The sequence below is a fragment of the Myodes glareolus genome, chromosome 12, assembly GCF_982192425.1.
Source record: "Myodes glareolus chromosome 12, mMyoGla1.1, whole genome shotgun sequence".
In the NCBI taxonomy this organism is placed as follows: Eukaryota; Metazoa; Chordata; class Mammalia; order Rodentia; family Cricetidae; genus Myodes; species Myodes glareolus.
Window position 1 is genome coordinate 3,597,419 of NC_142037.1, and position 22,280 is coordinate 3,619,698.

At 40.0% G+C, this 22,280-nt stretch overlaps 1 protein-coding gene across 1 annotated transcript; it reads right to left on the reverse strand.

Moving 5' to 3' along the window:
• Positions 1-7,590: 7,590 nt before the first annotated feature.
• LOC125401347 (toll-like receptor 11) lies at positions 7,591-13,031 on the reverse strand. The gene is made up of 2 exons (XM_048435583.3): positions 12,893-13,031; positions 7,591-11,620 (listed from the first exon to the last, which is right to left on the reverse strand). The coding sequence occupies exon 2, from the start codon at positions 11,604-11,606 to the stop codon at positions 8,829-8,831; it is 2,778 nt and encodes a 925-aa protein (XP_048291540.3). The 5' UTR covers positions 11,607-11,620; positions 12,893-13,031; the 3' UTR covers positions 7,591-8,828.
• Between the last annotated feature and the right edge of the window lie 9,249 nt (positions 13,032-22,280).

A 22,280-nucleotide genomic window follows, 5' to 3' on the forward strand; every position in this document is an offset into this window, starting at 1 on the left:
ATTATATACAATATAGCATATAGATATGTTAATAAGAGTCATTGTATTTCTATGTTCCTTTAGCAAAATAACAGTAGTTTTTCTTCTAGTCCTATAAATGATTGAATATGAGGTTCTTGGCCCATTTAGTACTGTTGTCTGGCTTCTGTCTCATTGAGTAGGACTTAAATACATTCAAAAAGTGGTTGCTTACTCCCATATAATTTTCGCTACTATTGTACCAGTATATCTTGCAGGCACTTTGCTGCTGTGGGTCACAAGGGTTGTAGCTGGGTGAAATTGATGATTATTTTCTCCTCTGGTAGCATGGACCTACCATGAATACCGGTCTGTAGGGATGAAGCTTCCAGTCCTATTACTTATACAGTATCAGGTCCTTGGCAAATATAACACTATTGTCTGGTTTCCATCTCATTGAGCGGGACTTAAATTCAGGCAAAATGTGATTGTTTACTCCTCTATAAATACTCCCATGAGCAATAGCTTGATTTCTCTGTGTTTAACCATGTAAGTGGTGTCATCAACAATAGGCCCCTAACTGCCTTCTGGTTGGAGAAGATAAACAATCACCTTGTCTATAGCCTGGATGTTTCAGGATGGGTGTCTATAGGACCTATTTGTGAAACAACTCAACAAAAGTAACCTTTCTTAGCACCGAAAGTTTTACTTGGTGGCAAAAGATTTCTAGATGAACGTTGCTTCCCCTATTATATGGTGACTCTATGACTCTATTTAGATCCTTTCGTAAAGGTGTATATTTTAGAAAGGGTCACGTGGCTCTAGTAGGCTCAAGCTTGGTCTCAAGCTGGTAAACTTTTTGGGAAGATTTAGGAGGTGTGGCTTTGCTGGAATAGGTATGGCCTTATTGGAGGAGGTGGGTTCCTAGGAATAGTCTTTGAGGTTTCAAAAGCTTTTTGACAGGCTCAGTCTCTCTCTCTCTCTCTCTCTCTCTCTCTCTCTCTCTCTCTCTCTCTCTCTTCCTAAATAATGCCTGTGGAACAGGATGCAGTTCTCAGTTACTTCACCAGTACCACATCACACTCGCCTGTCTGCCACCACGTTTCCTGCCATGAAGATGATGGATTAATCCTCTGAAGCCATAAGGAAGCCCCTAATAAAATGATTTCTTTTATAAGAGTTGCCTTGACCATGGTGTGTCTTTACAAAACAGAAACTAAGACAAAAGTTGGTGCCAGGGAGTGGGATATTGCTGTCACAGGCCTGACCATACCATTGTTTGCAGGAATATGGAAGAATTTGATACTTTGGATAAAGTGTTAAATGATTTAAATGATGTTTAATGAATTTTCTCAGTAGAAACTTGGAAGACAGCAGTGCTGAGCGTGATGTGGACTCTGCAGGCTTGGCTCAAGGGGTTTCAGGGGAAGAATATCAGCAAGTGACTAGAGACCATTCTTATGAAATTTTGGCAAAAAAATGTGGTTGCTTTTTGCCCTGTCCTAAAACTCTGTTGAAGATTAAATTGAAGAGATTTTGATGAATGCCACTGGCAGAGGAGATTTTTGAGACAGGCCTGTGTTGGCAGTGTCAAGTGGTTATTAGCGATCCCTCGTGCGCAGATCTGCAATGACAGGAGCAAGCCTATAAGCAGCATTCCTTCACGGCACCTGCATTTGCTCCTGCACCTGACTTCCTTCAGTGATGAATGGTGATGTGGATGCATAAGCCAAACCAACCCTTTCCTTTCAAGTTGCTTTGGTCATGGTGTTTCATTATAGCAATAATAACTCTAACTAGGACGAAGGTTTCCAGATGGCTTCCCAAACACCCTCCGTGTTTGCTGTTCCTCCCCATATTTCTTCCTTTACACTGCCCTACACATCACTTCCCATTTAATCTTCTTATTCTAGTTTCTACTTTGTCCCTTTAAACACTATATTCTATTTCTCCTTCCTTGGAAGATCCCATCCTCCCCACTCCTTTTCTATCTTCCTACCCTTTATTGTTATTTGATTTATATCACAGGTATCTAATGCTTAAAAGCCAAAATCCACAAAAAAGAGAAAATATAAAATGTTTCTCTTCTTGGATCTCTGTTACTTCACTCAGGATTATTGTTTATCTCCACCCATTTATTACAAAATTTCTTTTTTCTTATCAGATGAATATTTTAGTATTTAGTACCATATTTTAATTATCCATTCATTAGCTGATAAACATCTAGCTATGTCCAGTTTCAGGCTATTATGAATAGAACAGTAAGAAGATGATTGAGGGAATAATTCATTAATAGGAATAATATTGATGAATATAAGTCTATATCCCAAATGCAACACTCAAAACTATGAAACTTGTTATACCTAAATGCCAAGATTGTCTCCAATATGGTAATAGTGGAAGATGCCAGTGTTCCACTCTCCTCATGGACTGATCATCCAAAGATGTCAACAAGAAATATTAGTTAAATTATGTTATAGATCAGTAAAACTTAACAGGTATTTACAGCACATTCTGACAGTGCACATTCTTTCCATTAATGTAAAATTTTTGCTAGAATACAACATATAGCTGACTACAAAATGAATCTTAACATGTTTAAAACATTGCAGCTATAACTCCTTTCTTTTCTGATCATAGCAGAATGTGAATAAAAGCAGGAAAAACTTTATAACTCACTGAAATATGTGCTTTGTAGCACACTGTTAAACTAACATTGGATCATTTAGGCTATCAGAAGAGAGATGTAAAAATTCATAGATACCAGTGAATATTGAAATTTAATATATCAAAACCTGTGGGATGCTGAACTTTATAACAATGAGTAAGAACATAAAAATATAAAACTTAAAATGAACAATCTGATGATGCATCTTAAAACTAAGAGAAGCAAGAAAAAAAATCACACTATGCAAAGATAAAAAGCAAGGAAATCAGAATATAGATAAATAAATGAGTATAAAAGAACAATATAAAAACCAATAAAAATCAGTGTCTAAGTTAAGTAAACTTTGCACATGTTTATTTAGACCAGTGGAGGGGGAAGAGAGAGAAAACCAATACAAATAAAATTAGAGATTAAAAATGGATTATTACAGCAGATATCCATAAAACACATGGGAATACCACCAAGATTTTATTGAAGAACTGTATTTCTAACAGATTGGATATCTATAAGAAATGGACAAACTTATGGGCACAAATCACCCACAAAAATTCATCCTGGAGTTTGTAAAGTTATGAATAAATCAGTAACAAGTGACAAGATTCAATCAATCATTGTTGTCCTATAAAGGGACGCTCAGGGTTGCTCCTTTCATGGCTGGATCCCACCACACCTTGAAGGAAAGAGTAGTGACAGTTAAACCGTTCCACAGACCTGAAAGGGAGGGAGCCTTGCACCTTTCATGAGACCAGAGCTACCCTGTTCCAACACCCCACAAAAGCACAGAAGACAAGTCCCCAATTCAATGTCCCTATGAATATATGTGAATATCTTCAGCACAATATGGTGGCACACTGAAAGCAACCAGCCATGCTGGCTTCATTAGAGTATGCACAGCTGGTTAGCTTTGCTCATTGGCAAGTGAAATATCCTTGATCTCCATAAGTTATAGAACTGATTGGCCCATAAGCTCAGGCTTCTTGTTAACTCTTGTAGTTTATATTAACCCATTATTCTGACCTATGTTAGCCATGTGGCTCAGTACCTTTTTCAGTGGGGCAGATCACATCCTGTTGCTTTGGTGATCTGGGCAGGAGTGGGCAGAATCAGCTTCCTCCTTCCCAGAATTCTCTTGTTCTCATTGCATCACCTCTACTTCCTGTCTGGTTTTCCACCTATACTTCCTGCCTGGCCAATCAGCATTTATTTAAAACATGATTGACAGAATACAGACAATTCTCCCTCACCACTTCCCTCTCTTTTTTTTTCTAAAAAAAAAAACAAAACAAAGGAAAATATCCATAGTCCAATTTTTGGGAATGTGGGTGTAGTATTCCAGGCTACTTCCAGCTGGTTGGGGGTGCTGATAATCTTATGAGAACCTAAAGAAAATTTAGAGTTATTATCAAGTCCTGACTGAAGTATCCTGTGAGTCTTGATCATCTCAGGCAGCAGTCTTGATCCTTTTCTGAATAAAGAACTCAGACATCTGGGCCATCTATTCCTGCTGAAGATTTCTCAGGTGGTCTTCCTTGATCAAAGCTGATTTTTCTTAACTCTGAATAAATCCAGAGTCTCTCGTTTTCTGTGGAAACAGAAGCAAAATCTCTTCTTCAAAGTAACATACCTTTTGACTTCAATTTTGAAGTCAAGGTATTTTCAAAACACCTGTCTTGGATTAATTCTGCAGCATTTATAAACAAATATATTTTAGCAGCTGTTGTTCCTTCCTCAGCATTCAAACAATTTAAAGAGAGCATAATAGCATACAGTATCAAGATTCTCTGTGTATTTTCCATCTTTACATGACTTTATTTTAACCTCTATTTCTTTTATTTTTACTTTTACTTTTTGAGACAGGTTCTCTGTATTTCTTTGCCCTGGAATAACTCTGTAGACCAGGCTGTTCTTGAACTCAGAGATCCGTCTGTCTCTGCCTCCCAGGCAAATCCTATCCACCTGTACCACCACAACTGGCTAGTTTCTTTCTTTCTTTCTTCCTTTCTTCCTTCCTTCTTTCCTTTCTTTCTTTCTTTCTTTCTTTCTTTCTTTCTTTCTTCTTTCCTTCTTTTTTCTTTCTTTCTTTCATTTGTTCTTTCATTTTGAGAACTGTAACCTTTAGTCTGTATATATTTTTACCACACTGTAAACCATTTAGAGGTTTTCTTCCTCTTTGAATCTCTCTTTACTGTATATCTCTCTTTTTCTGACCACATGAGTCTTTCATTTGCTAAGAAATATGGAGAAGTTTTTTTGCCTCTATGACGTTTTAAGGTCCTTGCCAGGAAGCAAGCTGCAACAGTGTGTCCATGAACAACACTCAAAAGCTCCATAGCCTGGACCCCCTGCTTGGAAGAGTCAGTTTTCCCTGGCAGGACAGCCCAGAAAGCCAGCATTTTAAAATAGCACAGCTTTTTTCCTGCTACAGCTGAAAACCAAAATGCTTTACTCTAGTCTTTCCCAAGATTTCTTAGGCTTTCTGTGGATGCAGTTATCCACATGGGCGTCATTCTGTAACATGAAGGGGGGCCTGCTTGTTTGTGTTTTCTGTCCTGCCCGGTTCCCATAGCTGTTTAGCCCCAAAGAAAACCACACAGAGATCTCCATAAGTTATAAAACTGATTGGCCCATAAGATCAGGCTTCTTGTTAACTCTTGTAGCTTATATTAACCCATTATTCTGATCTATGTTAGCCATGTGGCTCAGTACCTTTTTCAGTGGGACAGATCATATCCTGCTGCTTTGGTGATCTGGGCAGGAGTGGGCAGAATCAGCTTCCTCCTTCCCAGAATTCTCTTTTTCTCATTGCATCACCTCTACTTCCTGTCTGATTTTCCCACCTATACTTCCTGCCTGGCCAATCAGCATTTATTTAAAACATGATTGACAGAATACAGACAATTCTCCCACACCAGATAACATTTAACACCACTTCATGATACAAATCCTCAGCTAAAGTAAGTATCATGGTTCAACATATAAAGTTTACATGCAATAAACCCAAAGTCAAAATCATCCAAGTTTGCAGGTGACACTCTATGCATAGAAAAACCAAAAGAATTTCAAAAAGAACCCTTAGAAGTTTTAAAAATTTCAATAAAATCCCAGCCTACAAAATTAATAGATCAACCAGTAGCTTTTCTGTATCTCAGAAAATACTTGCTGAACAAGAATTACAAAATAACAAAATTATAACAATCATAATACACCTAAAATAAACATAGGATGTGAAAGATCACAATAATTGCAAAATGACAACAAAACGGATGAAAGAAGACACCAAAAAGGAAATATGTCACATTGCAATAGCCCTGAATGATTATTATCATTTAACTGTTCTTACAAGTTGCAGAGTTAATGCGATTCTCACCAAAATACCAATAACACCATTTACAAAAGTAGAAAAGAAAAACCCTAAAATTCATATAACAGTCATATGGAGGCACAAAAATAGCCAAAGCAATGTCAACCACAAGAAATAAATCCAGAGTCATGACAATATTTGATTTCAGGACTTACCAGAGCCATCAGATCCAAAACAATGCAGTTCTGACATAAGAACAGATGCACAGCAATGGAACAGAATAAACATCTCAGAGACAAGCTTGCAATACCTAAAGACAACTGATGTTGAACAAAAATCCAAAATAAGAAATGGACAAACAAGCAGTAGTAACAAAGCCCGTATTGAAGCTACTGCTCAGTAATGGTGCTCTCAAACTCAGCATTCATGAAGAACAGTTTTAAATTTAACTCAGATCACTGATCCTCTACAAAGCAAAGTCAAAGTGTAGCAAAAGTATAAATACATGTTCAGAAAGTCCAAACCTTCTTGAAAGAAGCCTAGGAGAGACATTTCAAAGCACTCACACAAACAGTGATTTTTTTTTTTGCATGAGATTCCAAGTGTGTAGAAAAAATGATTACATGGTTACAAAGCTTCTGAAGAGCAAAGAACACAAAAGACAGCATGCACACATGGCTTAAGAGTGAGTGTAAACCTTGATATCAATTATGTAACAAAGGGTTTAAATCTAGAATTCATAAAGAACGAAGAAGACTAACAAATCCACCAGTAAACCAATTAAAATCAGCAGATACTTTATTTATTTTTGTGTATGAGTGTCTGTGTGTCTCTGTACCACATACATACTGATGCATGTGGGGGCCAGAAAGGGCATCTAATACCCTGGAACTGGAGGTACAGATGGTCGTGAGTTGCCAGACTCAGGAGACAGGTACTATGATTTCTTTCTTACATGAAAATAAGTGTCAACCTGGAAGGTTGGTGTGAGTGAGACTTGGGGTGCCTGGAGCCAGAAGGAGGTTGTTGGATATGATTCAGGTAGTGTATGTAAATGTTAAACAATCACAAAATATTAATAAAATGTATCTTGGGTGTAATATATCTTTGTCAAATAAGTAAATTATAAATGTTTTCTACCATATATGTGACCTTTCTTTTTAAACAATCCGGTTCCTTACAACAAGCTCATTTTTCTCATTTAAAAGCCACAGAAATAGCTTTATTTTCTAGACTGTTTAGTATCTTATTTTTCATATCTAAGAGATGTGATCTTCTTGGGCATGAGACATGAAAGAGTGATCAAAATTCATTTTCCACAGGGAAATTCATTTGACCTAGTATGTTTTTGGTAGGTGGTGAAAACCCTTCCCTTTCCATGGCTGCACAGATCTTGTGTCATAAGTCACACATATGTGCACAGGATTTTGACTCCTGTTTGATGTCTCCTAGTACTTCGCATTAATTCTGTACACTGTTCTTTTCTTTAATTATTAATTATTAAAGCTTTATGAATGTCTTGATATCCAGGTGTAAAAGATAATCATATACCAAAAGAACGTAGAAAATTAGTTAAGTAAGCTAGTCTATGCTAAAGCACTCTTTTTAAAAAAGTTATTTAAAATTTTTCATTACATTCTTTCTTTCTTTATTTGTGTGTGTGTGTGTGTGTGTGTGTGTGTGTGTGTGTGTAGACCTGCTTGCCATTGTGTGCATGTAGAGGTCAGAGGACAACATTCAGAAGTTGATCATCTCTTCTTTTATGTAGGTACCAGGGATCGATCTCAGATCACCAGGTCAGTGGCAAGTGTCTTTACTTGCCAACCCATTTCTGGCCCACAGTGTTCTATTATTTTTGAAAGAAAATTTATTGTTACCATAAAAATGATACATGCTTATTAAAACCTGGCAAAGAAGTATAAAGAAGTGTCAGTAACTTCAGTGCTATTCTACGTCCCTTTATGGTTTGCATTTGTAGTCTTCTCTTTCTTAACATTGCATTTTTATCATACATACACACATACGTATATATCCATTCCAAGTCCGAACTTATATGCCATTTGTCAACAGTGTCATTTAATATTGTGCTAATATTATGTTTATCTTTTGCCAAAGTACTAAATACCTCTGAAAAAGACGTATTTGTTTATGTAATAATGTCTTGTCACATTCGTGCCTGAAATAAGAGATTTAGTTGGTCCATGACATTCCATTTTTGCTACTGTACATCTATTTGTAATTTATAATTTTATGGAAGTGTTTTAAATGTGTGAGAAAGTAAGAGTGCCCCACATTTGTTAGAAGCTAACGTGCAATATAAATGGAGAACAGAAAACTGGGTGTGATGTCCAAGATGAATAATGCGTGAGCTGAGCCAGGGATGTAAGTCACTTTTTAGTCTGTTCAGATTTCATTTCCCCATAAACAATACAGGTTTAAAACAACAGATCTCACAAATGAAATTCTGTAAGTGTGAGAAACTTGAGTTAGAGGAACTAACTGTTGAACATTTGATGAGCTAAAAATATCATTTCAATTTAGAAATGACTCCTTGATTCCCTACCTGGCTTATAGAATTGCACAGCATTTTACCATGCAGGTGAATATTTTACATTTAATACTGACACGATAGATCAGTATTTTGAGAAAAATGCACATGATTGTACAGACCAATGTGTATATGTGTGGTGTGTGTTGAACAATATCTTGTACTGGAACCAACTAACATGTAACAGAACTGTTTTCTGAATGACTATTTTCCAATGTTTTGAAAGACTGTTTCCCCAACTGGGATGAATGCATTGTTTAAAATTTATCATCTTGTCCTTGGGTGAGCATGCCCTCCAGTGCCGAGAGAGATTCACTCTGCTACTCAAAGGGTCTTCTGCACAGCAACATCCCTCACAGTCCTTGATTGTCTCTTTCTTGTTCAGCTTTCCTGAGCCTTCTCTTTAGTTGCTCACAGAACATGTCCCACTCTACCTTCCCTTGGGACAAATCAAAATAGTCCTCCTTTTGGAGCCATCGGGAGAGGCGGTGGTAGCCAGGTAGCGTCTGCCTATCAATGGGCTCCAGAAACAGCAGCAGGAGTCGAGCTGTCCCTGGCCTGGCCACCAAATGGTAAGTGGCCAGTCTTAACTCGAGATTGCACCAGGGACTTGCTAAGGCCTGACCCGTGAGCACACAGAGGGTGGATCTGCTTTGGCTCATGCTGGCAATCATACATTCCATCCTGTCATTTCCAATCACAAAGTCCCTGGCAGGCAGACACAACCTCAAGCCCTCTCCTTCAGGAGGGGGTCTCTCCAAAGCAGGAACCAGTTCTTTTAGCACCCAGGCCTGGTCCTTCTCACAGTAGGATAGAAAGACATCATAGTTGAATTGGCCTCTGAGTTTATATCCACATAATTTCCACCAACAAGCATGAAAGAGTGTCTGCAGGGAGTGACGCCAGGACCATCTATGGCAGCTAATCAGAGGAAGGATGGTCAGCAGAAGTACCAGAGTGAAACTGATGAGAAAGCCCCCAAACTCAGCGCCACGTGGGCAGCGCGCAGCAAGGAAGGAGAACAGCGGGGTGTTGGAGTAGTCAGAAGCATTGGCCATGCAGATGGATTTCTCCAGTCCATAAACAAAAGTGTTTGGGGCCTGTGTAGCCCAAGACTCCACCCAGGAAGCTTCACACTGGCAGGTGAAGGTGACATCTGAGAAATAAACATATGGAGGCATCTGAGGAATCAACTCCTGGAGGCTGCTGTCCATCTCCAGGGCCAGCTCAGAGTTGAGCAGCAGCAGTTTGAGGTGGTGCAAGCTCTTAAAGCTGGACTCAGAGAGGTTTCTGAGATTCAGGTGGCTCAATGCCAGTACCTGTAACTGAGGCGCCTCCTCCAGGAGCATCTCTAGCTTCTTAGTACTTGACTCATAGAAAAAATTAAGGTCCCCCAGCTCGAGTACACGCAGCCTGGGCATCTCGAATAGATGGAGGTCTACTGCATTGTCATTGTCACACCACATAGAGAAGTGCTCCAGCACAGGGAGTCTTTGTGGGAAGAAGCTACGAAGTTGACTGGTTGAGAACAGGAAGCTGTAGCCAAGCAAGGTGAGGCGACGCAGGGAGGGAAAATGGATTGTGGTTGTGTCTGGATGCCGCAACACACTGGAAGTCTCTAAAGTAAGGTTCTCCAAGAGTGAGAATGGCTCTCCACTGAGAACCATAAACTGAATGCATAATTTTGCTTGTATTTCTAAGCTGAGCAGCATTGGAAACCAGGGAGGATAGATGTCCAGTGCTGTAACAGAACCCAGTTTTAGATGTCTCAGCATCTGGGGACCCTGAAGTTGTGTGCCTGAGATATGTTCTAAGTAGGTGCCCAGAAGGTTCAAGGTGGTCAGAGCAGGAAGATGAGAGAGCCAGCCTGGTTTGAGTACTTTAATTTGGTTCCAACTCAAGTCTAGAGTCCTCAGCCACCTCAGTCCTTGCAGGCTCTCATTGGATAAACTAGAGATGTTGTTACCACTCAGCCAGAGCTCCTGCAGCAGTGGAGGAAAGGCCCCACGGGGTACTTCACATAGCTGATTGTGGGACAGATCCAGCACTCTTAAATTTGTGCTCAATACTCCTTCTGGAAGCTCCAAAGCTGGGCCCAACTTATTCACAGACAGGTTGAGCCTCTGAAGTTGGGATAGAGTACTTAGGAACCTGATGGGAAGTGACTGCAAATAGTTATCATGAAGGCTAAGGAATTCCAGAGCTTTATAACTTGGGATATCTCCATTCTCCAAGATGTTTTGTATTTGATTCTTCCCAAGGTCAAGTGCACGAAGTGTAGAGTAGGCCATGGCACTCCCAGGCAATTTTTCTATACCTGTACCCACAAGTGAGAGTAACTCCAAGTGGAGCAGTCCTGAGCCTGTGAGGTCAAATGTTCTTAGTGTGGTACCATCCAATATTAGGGAATGGAGTTTGAGGCCATACAAGGCTGTGACACCAGCCTGTTTCAACTGAAGGTTGTAAGATAAATCCAGCACCTCTAGGAATGGCACCCCTAGCTTGGTCCTGGGTATAGGAGAGGAGCCAAGCAAATGTCTTGGGAAGAGCCATTGCAGTTCCTGCAGCTTTGTCAGACAGCTGTTCCTTAGAGCTAGATGCCTAAGGCTGGTTGGCAGGTAGATGCTCTGGCTATAATTCAGGCAGTAGCCTTGAAAGGAAAGATGATGGAGGGATCTGAGAGTCTCTAAACAATTTGGAGGGAGGAACAGACTCAGGCAACATGGAGCATGATGCTCAAAAAAAAGATACTGTAGCTGGTCCAGTCCTTGAAAAGTCCTAGAAGTAATATTGATTGTACCCAACTGCAGTCTCAGAAGTCGTAGGGAGTGGAAGTGATCAAAAGCATTAGCTGGCAGAGTAGAAACCATTCCCTGAAGGCAAAGCACCTCTGTATCTCTTGGCACTCTTTCCAGTGTCTGAGTCATGTCTTTAACATTTGAACAAGATGCCAAAAGGTGCAATCCTGGGGCTAAAGTACAGAACTGGATATAGTAGGAAAGGTTAGGAAATAACATGCCGTCCGCTATAACACAGTCAGGGGCAGTCCATGCCCAGCTGGTCAAGTCAAGGCTCACCAAAGCCAAGAGTGTCAGAATGAAGAAAATAGAGCATAACTGAGGTCTTTCCATCCTTGGCGCTGATTCTAGGAAAAGATAGGGAAAGAATTGGGTACCAGTTCTTACAGTGATGAGCAATTCCATCCTGGAGCCTCTAGCATGCATCATATGCTTTGGATTTAGGGACACACTGGGAACATTCCAGTAAACAAGAAAAGAGTGGCACATGAGCTGAGTCAGAATCTCAAGTTGTTCCCACTGATGTGACTCCAAGCAGGCAGAAAACCAGAGGACACCAAATCACAGGGCACCAGGAAATTCAGAGAAGCTTATGCTAGTCTGATCTCCCTGCTGGGGATAACTGGCTTAGACTGCTAAATTCATTGGAGGACACCATCGTCTAAAACAAGGCAGCAAATGTACTTGTTCAATAGAGAGTACATTGAAGGAAGGCACAGCACTATGGACACCTTTAGGAACAAAATTCCTAGCCTTGTGGCATAGGTGACGGGGAGCTGACTACATTGTCTTTATTCACAGCTCTTCTCTCATGAGACAGCTTTGGTGTGACCATTGTAAGACCAGTGATTATCAAAGTATCAGAAGGGTCTGGAAGACACAGGGGATGATAGACACCAGTGATGGGCAGAGGAGGTAGCACTAAATGCCATGGGTGTCTCTACTTTCCTCTGGTTACTATTTCTCCTGTGTGGTAGGTAGCATACTGACTCTGGAGGTGAGGAGACAGCCTTTTTTCATTTCTCTCTCTCTCTCTCTCTCTCTCTCTCTCTCTCTCTCGCTCCTGTGCCTCAGATTCCAGTGAAGTTCAGAGGAGACTGGAAGAGAGGAGGCTGGGACTTCATTGTAAATGCATTTGGTTTAGCTGGTCTCTATCTTTCTACTCCATGCCTTTTCTTGTCTTTTCACCTTATTAAAGAATTTTTTGAGCCTTGAAATGTGAAATAGAATATCCTACAGATTTAATCTTCCTTTTTTATTTTAAACTAGTTTATCTAGGATGATATCAGGAACTGGAATAGATCTTAGACCAAGGTACTGAGACACTGACACTCTAGATGTCTGGGATAGTGACTTCTCTCTCAAGATTTCAAGTTTGATATTATAACCCTGAGATGTATACAAGATTTTCCATGAACTAACACATCTCAGGTGGTCACGTAAACTGTGACAAATCTTAACTCAGCTGTCCTCAGGCTCCGCCTGGTCACTTCTGGCCCTAGTCTTTGGCTCGCTGAAGAGGCAGATGTTTTGTGGTTTGCTTTCTTTCTGGCCAGTGTCACTAACTGCTCATCTGCCTTGTCCAGAAAATTCTCTGGTATTAGGACAGCATTCCTTACCTTTGAAAAAGGAAACAGAGGGTGGTGGTGACAGCTTCAAGTTCTCAGGAAGAGTTCTTTCTCATCTCCTGCAGCATTTTGGAGCCTTCCCTCCACAGTGGTTCCTGATCTGCTGCCTTGAAGTATGACGCTTCTGTTGTTTGTGACTTAGGGAAGAGGGAGAAAGGATAGTTAGTTTTAGGAAAGGTGGGGTGTAACTTCTCTCCAGACTGTCTCCGGTTGTTTCAGTTTCATGACTTCCTCTTTTCGAGTCTCCTCTGGGGTTTCAGTTCTCAATTTATCATATTCTCCTGATGTCTGAAAAGGCAGTTTTCAGTTTGCTGGAACCTTCTCTCTTTGTAAAGAGAGACTCCTCCTTCCTGCCGTTTTTGCCTTTCCTTTGTTATCATCTCTCCCTCTTCCTTTGTTACTAGAGGGGTCTAAGGTGTCTTATGATGAGAGGCTCAGGTCTCTCCTCTGTCAAACAATGAGCAGAACCAGACACAAAGTAGTAGAACTACAACGGTAGTGAAAGCACAGGGTGTGCTCCACCAGCGACGTTAGCTCCAGCAATTGTACAGCCCAGAAGATGGTGAGTGAGGGTCCAGAGCTTCTGTTATTAAAGGGCAACCAAGAGTTTTCCAAAGGGTGGGGCTACATTCCGCTTCTAGAAGTCTTCATTTGTTGGAAAGGGCTCATACAACCCTGGAGCAATCAAGGGCAGTTTCACATGATGGTGTTCCTTGGTTGCTGAGCCCTACAGTTAGTCATGCAAGTCTGAGCCTGTGTTAGTCCTGTATATTTGCATGTGAGTGTGTACAAGCATCTCTGTGTTCTTGCTTCACCACTAGTTTTGTGTGTGTGTGCATTCCTAGCTGTGTGGCATAGGTGACGTCTTTATTCACAGCTCTTCTCTCATGAGAAAGCTTTGGTGTGACCATTGTAAGACCAGTGGTTATCAAAGTACCCTAAGGGTCTGGAAGAGACAAGGAGTAGCCTATCACTCTGGGGATGATAGACACCAGTTAGTCACAGATGAAGAACACTGTCTTACCTGTCTTACTCAGTAGCTCATGCCCTTGGGCAGAGGATTTAGTACTAAATGCCATGGGTGTCTCTACTTTCCTCTGGTTACTATTTCTCCTGTGTGGTAGGTAGTACACTGACTCATGGTACTGAGACATCTTTTGTTCATTCTTTCTGTCTCTGTCTCTCTCTGTTTCTCTCCTTCCTTCCCTCCCTCCCTCCCTCCCTCCCTCCCTCCCTCCCTCCCTCCCTCCCTCCCTCTCTCCCTCCCTCCCTCCCTCCTTCCATCTCTCCCTCCCTTCCTCTTCCCCTCTCTTTCTCGCTTCTGAGTGTGTGCACATTGGTGATAATCTTTTATCTTGTCTTGAACAGGGTCTCTGTTGTTTTGGCATTGTATATGCCAGAGTAGGTGGTACAAGAACTTTCAGGGTTTCTCTCATTTCTGCCTTAACTTTCCTATGGTGCTGTGATTATAGATGTTTGTTCTGTACGTCTAGCTTTTATGAATTCTAGGGACTTGAACTTAGGTCCTCACACTGTGTATGTACCCACTGTACCAATTCTTCAGCCTCCACCCATGTCTAGACTTGATGTCTGGTACCACATCTCTTATCTCTTTAGAGCAGGTAGGTTGCAGAAGAGCCTAGAACCTTTGTGCAGGAAGTTCAGTCTTCTCAGCAAGACCCGAGTGCAGAGGAAAGAGGAGGAGGAGGAGGAGGAGGAGGAGGGGGAGGAGGAGGAGGAGGAGGAGGAGGAGGAGGAGAAGGGTTTCTACTTCAATTCCTACATAAATGGTAAAATACTTTCCAGAGAATACAAGTTATGGGATACCCATATTCAGAGTCACATCTGACTTCAATTGTCTGAAATCTTGTGTTCAAATTAGATTTTAAAAATTAGTATACAAATAACAAGTTTCCCTGGTAATTTCCTACGTACTTCATGTTGTCCTTTAGTTGATCCACCACTACTCTTCCTTTCCCCACCCCTACACCTGTCCTTCCAGTGGCCTTCCTCTCCTCTGCATGCTGGCTTCTGTTTTCATGTCACATGTATTTAATTAATCACTTTTTCTCCCTCTTTCTCCACCAATGCTGAGATCTCTGCCCTTTCATGGTCCTACAAGCCCCCCTTATCTCCAGAATATATTCACATTTGTAAACATTTAATAGAGTTTTCTCCACATATGACAGAAAGCATAGCATATATTTCCGAGTCTGACTTCTTGACTGAAACCTTGTTGAATGTTATTTTTTATCTGTACTTATAGGAACAGTGATATGAATTTGATTTTGAAGATACTTAAATAGTTTTATTTTTTTTCCAAAGTTTATTAAATTATAAAAGTTTCTATTTCCGCCCCTCCTCCCAACACCCTCCCACTTCCCCCACTCCCTCTCCTCCTCCCTCTCCATCCCTAAGAGCAGTCAGGGTTTCCTGCCCTGTGGGAAGTACAAGTTCCTCCCCCCTCCCTCCAGATCCAGGAAGGTGAGTATCCAAACAGACTGGATCCCAAAAAATCCAGTATATGCAGAGGAAACAAGTCCCAGTGTCATTGTCAATGTCTTTCCAGAAAGACTCCGGGCCAGCCACATTCAGAGAATCTGGCCATATTCAGAGAATCTGGTTGGATTATGTGCTCGTTCAGTCCCAGTCCAACAGGCCTTGGTGAACTCTCATTAGATCAGTCCCCTTGTATCAGTGGGTGATCGCACCCCTCGCGGTCCTGATTTCCTTTTTCATGTTCTTCCTCCTTCTGCTCCTCATTTGGACCTTGAGGGGCTCAGTCCAGTGCTCCAACGTGGGTCTCCATCTGTATCGCCATCCATCGTCGGATGAAGGTTCCCTCTGATCTTGCCTTCTTTGCTCACGTTCTCTTTCCTTCTGCTTCTCGTTTGGACCTAGGGAGTTAAGTCCAGTGTTCCAATGTGGGTCTCTGTCTCTATCTCCATCCATCGCCAGATGAAGGTTCTATGGTGATAAGCAAAATCTTCATCAGTATGGTTATGGGCCAAGGCCGGTTCAGGCACCCTCTCCTCTGTCCAGAGAACAATCTGGGGATCTCTCCTTGGACCTGGGATCCCATTTATAATCAAGTCTCTTGTAAACCCTAAACTGACTCCCTTAGTTGAGATATATTCTTCCCTGATCCCATATCCATCCTTCCTCCCTCCCCCAATCCCAGTCCCCCGAGCTTTCCCCATTCCTCCCCTACTCCCTTCTCTCTAACCCTCTCCCCTTCCAACAACCCTCCCACCCCCCCATGCACCCGAGGTTACCTGGGACTCTTGTCTATTTCCAATCTCCAGGAGGATAACTACATGATTTTCTTCAGGTTCACCTTCTTATTTAGCTTCTCTAGGATCACGAATAATAGGCTCAAAGACCTTTAATTATGGCTAGAATCCACTTATGAGTGAATGCATACCATATTCCTCTTTTTGGGTCTGGCTTACCTCACTCAGTAAAGTGTTTTCTATGTCCATTCATTTGCATGCAAAATTCAAGACGTCATTTTTTTTTTTTTAACCGCTGAGTAAAACTCTAATGTATATATGTTCCACACCTTCTATATCCATTCTTCCATTGAGGGGCATCTAGGTTGTTTCCGGTTTCTGGTTATTACAAATAATGCTGCTATGAACATAGTTGAAGAAATGCTTTTGTGGTATGATAGGGCATCTTTTGGGTAAATTCCCAAGAGTGGTATTGCTGGATCCTGGGGTAGGTTGATCCCGAATTTCCTGCAAAACCACCATACTGATTTCCAAAGTGGTTACACAAGTTTGCATTCCCACCAGCAATTGATGAGTCTTCCCCTTACTCCACATCCTCTCCAGCAAAGGCTATCATTGGTGTTTTTGATTTTAGCCATTCTGACAGGTGTAAGATGGTATCTCAAAGTTGTTTTGATTTGCATTTCCCTGATCACTAAGGAGACAGAGCATGACCTTAAGTGTCTTTTGGCCATTTGAACTTCTTTAGTTGATAATTCTCTGTTCAGTTCAGTGCCCCATTTTTTAATTGGGTTAATTATCATTTTAAAGTCTAGTTTCTTGAGTTCTTTATATATTTTGGAGATCAGACCTTTGTCTGATGAGGGGGTGGTGAAGATCTACTCCCAATCAGTAGGTTGCCTTTTTGTCTTAATGACAGCGTCCTTTGCTTTACAGAAGTTTTTCAGTTTTAGAAGGTCCCATTTATTCAATCTTGCCCTTATTGTCTTTGCTACTGGGGTTATACAGAGGAAGTAGTCTTCTGTGCCCATGTGTTGTAGACTACTTCCCACTTTCTCTTCTATCAGGTACAGTGTGGTCTGATTAATATTGATGTCTTTAATACACTTGGACTTGAGTTTTGTGAATGGTGATAGATATAGATCTATTTTCATTCTTCTACAGGTTGATATCCAGTTCTGCCAACATCATTTGTTGAACATGCTTCCTTTCTTCCATCGTATACTTTTAGCTCCTTTGTTGAAAATCAGGTGTTCATAGGTTTGTGGGTTAATATCTAGGTCGTCTATTCGATTCCATTGGTCACCTTCTCTGTTTTTATGCCAGTACCAAGTTGTTTTCATTACTGTAGCTCTGTAATAGAGTTTGCAGTCAGGGAAGGTAATGCCTCCAAAAGTTCCTTTATTGTATAAGATTGTTTTGGCTATCCTGGGTCTTTGTTTTTCCATATGAAGGTGATTATTGTTCTCTCAATATCTGTGAAGAATTTTGTTGATATTTTAATGGGGATTGCGTTGAATTTATAGATTGTCTTTGGCAGAATTGCCATTTTTACTATGTTGATCCTACCTATCCAAGAGCATGGGAGGTCTTCCCATTTTCTGGTGTCCTCTTCAATTTCTTTCTTCAATGCCTTAAAGTTCTTGTCAAATAGATCTTTCACTTCCTTGGTTAGAGTTACCCCAAGATACTTTATGCTATTTGTGGCTATCGTAAAAGGTGAAGTTTCTCTGATTTTCCTCTCTGCTTCTCTATACTTTGTGTATAGGAGGGCTACTGATATTTTTGAGTTGATCTTGTAACCTGCCATTTCACTGAAGTTATTCATCAGCTGTAGGAGTTCTTTGGTAGGGGTTTGGGGGGTCACTAATGTACACTATCATATCGTCTGCAAATAACGAAAGTTTGACTTCTTCCTTTCTTATTCGAATCCCCTTGATCCCCTTATGTCGTCTTATTGCAATTGCTAGAACTTCAAGAACTATGTTGAAGAGATATGGTGAGAGTGGACAGCCTTGTCTTGTTCCTGATTTTAGTGGAATGACTTTGAGTTTCTTTCCATTTAATTTGATATTAGCTGTTGGCTTGCTATATATTGCTTTTATTATTTTTAGGTATGGTCCTTGTATCCCTAACCTTTCCAAAACCTTTGCTATAAAGGGGTGTTGAATTTTGTCAATTCATAAAAATGCTTTTTCTGCATCTATTGAAATGATCATATGGTTTTTTTCTTTCCGTTTATTTATATGATGGGTTACATTAATAGATTTTCATATGTTGAACCAGCCCTGCATTTCAGGGATGAAGCCTACTTGATCGTAATGGATAATTTTTTTTAGTGTGTTCTTGGATTCTGTTTGCCAGAATTTTATTGAGAATTTTTGGATCAATGTTCCTGAGTGAGATTTGGTCTGTAATTCACTTTCTTGGTTGGGTATTTGTATGGTTTTGGAATCAGGGTGACTGTAGCTTCATAAAAAGAGTTTGGCAATGACTCTTCGGTTTCTATTATGGGGAACACATTAATGAGTATAGGTATCAGCTCTTCTTGGAAGTTCTGATAAAATTCTGCGTTAGAACCATCAGGTCCTTGGCTTTTTTTGGTTGGGAGGTTTTTGATGACAGCTTCTAATTCCTCACGACTTACAGGTCTATTTAAATTATTCACCTGGTCTTGATTTAATTTTGGTAAATAGTACTTAACTAAAAACAAGTCCATTTCTTTCACATTTTCCAACTTTGTGGCATATAAGCTTTTGTAGTAAGACCTAATGATTCTCTGAATTTTCTCCGTGTCTGTTATGTCCCCCTTTTCATTTCTGATCTTGTTAATTTGCATGTTCTCTCTCTGTCTTTTGATTAGTTTGGATAAAGGTTTGTCAATCTTTTTGACACTCTCAAAGAACCAACTTTTTGTTTCATTGATTCTTTGGATTGTTTTCTGTGTTTCTATTTTGTTGATTTCAGCCCTCAGTTTGATTATTTCCAGTCTTCTACTCCTCCTGGGTGAATCTGCTTCTTCTTTATTTTTCTAGAGCTTTCAGCTGTGCTGTTAAGTCTCTAATGTGAGCTTTCTCCATTTTTTTTAATGTGGGCACTTAGATCTATGAACTTTCCTCTTAGCACTGCTTTCATAGTGTCCCATAGGTTTGAGTATGTTGTGTCTTTATTTTTGCTGAATTCAAGGAAGACTTTAATTTCTTTCTTTATTTCTTCCTTGACCCAGGGGTTGTTCAGTAGTTGACTGTTCAGCTTCCATGAGTTTGTAGGCTTTCTGGGGGTAGAATTATTGTTAAATTCTAACTTTATTCCATGATGATCTGATAAGACACAGGAGGTTATTAATATTTTTTTTTGTATGTGTGGAAGTTTGCTTTGTTACCGAGTATGTGGTCAATTTTTGAGAAGGTTCCATGAGCTGCAGAGAAAAAGGTATATTCTTTCCTATTTGCATGGAGTGTTCTATAGATGTCTGTTAAGTCCATTTGATTCATTACCTCCATTAATTCTCTTATTTCTCTGTTAGGTTTCTGTCTGATTGACCTGTCCATTGGTTAGAGAGGAGTGTTGAAGTCTCCTACTATTAGTGTGTGTGGTTTGATGACTGCCTTGAGTTCTAGTAATGTTTCTTTTACATACATGGGTGTTTTTATATTAGGGGCATAGATATTCAGGATTGGGACTTCATCCTAATGAATTGTTCCTGTTATGAGTATAAAATGTTCATCTCCATCTCTTCTAATTGATTTTAGTTTGAAGTCAATTTTGTTAGAAATTGGTATGGCCACACCCGCTTGTTTCTTAGGTCCATTTACTTGATAAACCTTTTCCTAACTCTTTACTCTGAGTAGATGTGTGTCTTTGTGGGTGAGGTGTGTTTCTTGTAAGCAGCAGAATGTTGGATCCTGTTATTGTATCCAATCCCTTGGCCTGTGCCTTTTTATAGGTGAGTTGAGTCCATTAATATTAAGTGATATTAATGACCAGAGGTTGTTAACTCTGGTTATTTGTGTGTGTGTGTGTGTGTGTGTGTGTGTGTTAGTAGAGTTTGTGTGATTCCCTTCTTTGAGTTGTGCTGGTGAAGGATCGCTAGATGTCTGAGTTATTGTGGACATTGTTGGATTCCTTGGGTTGTGATTTTTTTCTATTACTTTCTGTAAGTCTGGATTTGTGGCTATGTATTGTTTAAATTTATTTTTATCTTGGAATATTTTGTTTTCTCCATTGATAGTGAATGAAAGCTTGACTGAGTATGGTAGTCTGGACTTGCATCCATGGTCTCTTAGTTTCTGCAGTACATCTATCCAGGACCTTTTGGCTTTCATGGTTTCCATAGAGAAGTCAGGTGTAAATCTGATAGGTTTATCTTTATAAGTTACTTGACCTTTTTCCTTTGCAGCGCTTAATATTCTTTCCTTATTCTGTATATTTTGTGTTTTGATTATTATATTGCAAGGGAATTTTTTTTTGATCCAGTCTATTTGGTGTTCTGTATGCTTCTTGGACCTTCATAGAAATATCTTTCTTTAGGTTAGGAAAGTTTTCTTCTATAATTTTGTTGAATATATTTTTTGGGCCGTTGAGCTGTAATTCTTTTCCTTCTACTACCCCTAGTATTCTTAGGTTTGGTCTTTTTATTGTGTCCCAGATTTCCCGAATGTTTTGTGATGAGAATTGGTTGGATTTGCTGTTTTCCTTGATCAGCGTGTTTATTTTCTCTATGGTGTCTTCATAATCTGAGATTCTTTCTTTTATCTCTTGTATTCTCTTGGTTATGCTTGTCTCTGTTGTCTCTGATAGTTTACCTAGATTTTCCATATCCAGTCGGCCCTCAGTTTATGTTTTCTTCATTGCCTCCATTTCAGTTTTCAAGTCTTGAACTGTTTCCATTATCTGTTTGATTGTTTTTTCTTGGTTTCCTAAGGTATCTTTTACGGATTTACTCACTTCTTTAAACTTTTTGTTATTCTTCCCATCCATTTCTTTAAGGGAGTTTTTTACATCTTGTTTAATGAACTCTATCACTTTCATAATGTTAATTTTTTCTACTTCTTCTGGATTAGGGTGTTCAAGTCCTCCTGTTGTAAGTTTGGTGGGTTCTGGTGTTTTCATACTGCTTTTCAGATTGTTGGAGGAATTCTTACATTGCTGCCTGCCCATCTGTTCCTTCAAATGCTCTCTGATGGATCTTCTTGTATAGGATCAGGTTCCCTTGTTGGCCAGGGACCTCTCAGACAAAAGGCCTACCTTGCTGCAGGCAGGCTATTGAAACCAAGAGTATAATTTTTAACTTGCCTATTTTTATATCTGTCAAAGGAATTAACCACTGAATTAATGATTAAAAGAATTAACCATTGGTAAAATGTTGCTTCCATTTGGTCAATCAAAGTTATTTAAATTTGCTTTTTCTCAAAAGTTTAAGGGGAATATATATGACTGTAGGTGCTGGTTAAACATGTGCTATTCCTCCTATGCTGAGATACTTATGAGTGACAGAAAACTCTCAAATATCAAAGATCTATCTTCCAATGCTTGTAAGTAAAGGTAATGATTAATTCAGTTCAAAGATGTAATTGACATCAAGTAATACAACATGTTTACAAAATAATGAAAGATTTTTTTATTTGTTAAAATCAAAGAAGAATGTAGCACACATTCTAATTAGTCTTAATAAATAATTAGAAGTGAAAGTTGAAATATCAGAGAAGCAGTGTGGCCAGACACTAGCGAGACCTTTGCCTCAACCAATGCTCAGATTGAAGGGGAGATCTTGTTCTCAGACTGTCTCCTCAGACTGCATCATCAGGCTACAAGGACAATTCCCAGACTGCACCGAGCTCTTATCTCCTCCCGTTTTTATATTCCTCTCTCTGCCCCGCCATATTATTCCTGTCTCTACCTCCCTTGAGCTGGGATTAAAGGTGCAGATCCCAAGTTCTGGGATCATCTTTATGTGAACTCTGTTTCTTTTTTAGACAGATTCAATTTCATGTAGCCCAGGATGATTGACTCTGAACTAGTGGAGATCCCTATGCCTCTGTTTCCCAACATCTGGGATTAGAGGTGTGCGCCACCATTCCCTGGCCCTAGTGGTTTAGCTCTGCACCCGATCCTCAGACAAGCTTTACTTGCTAAAACACAAACAA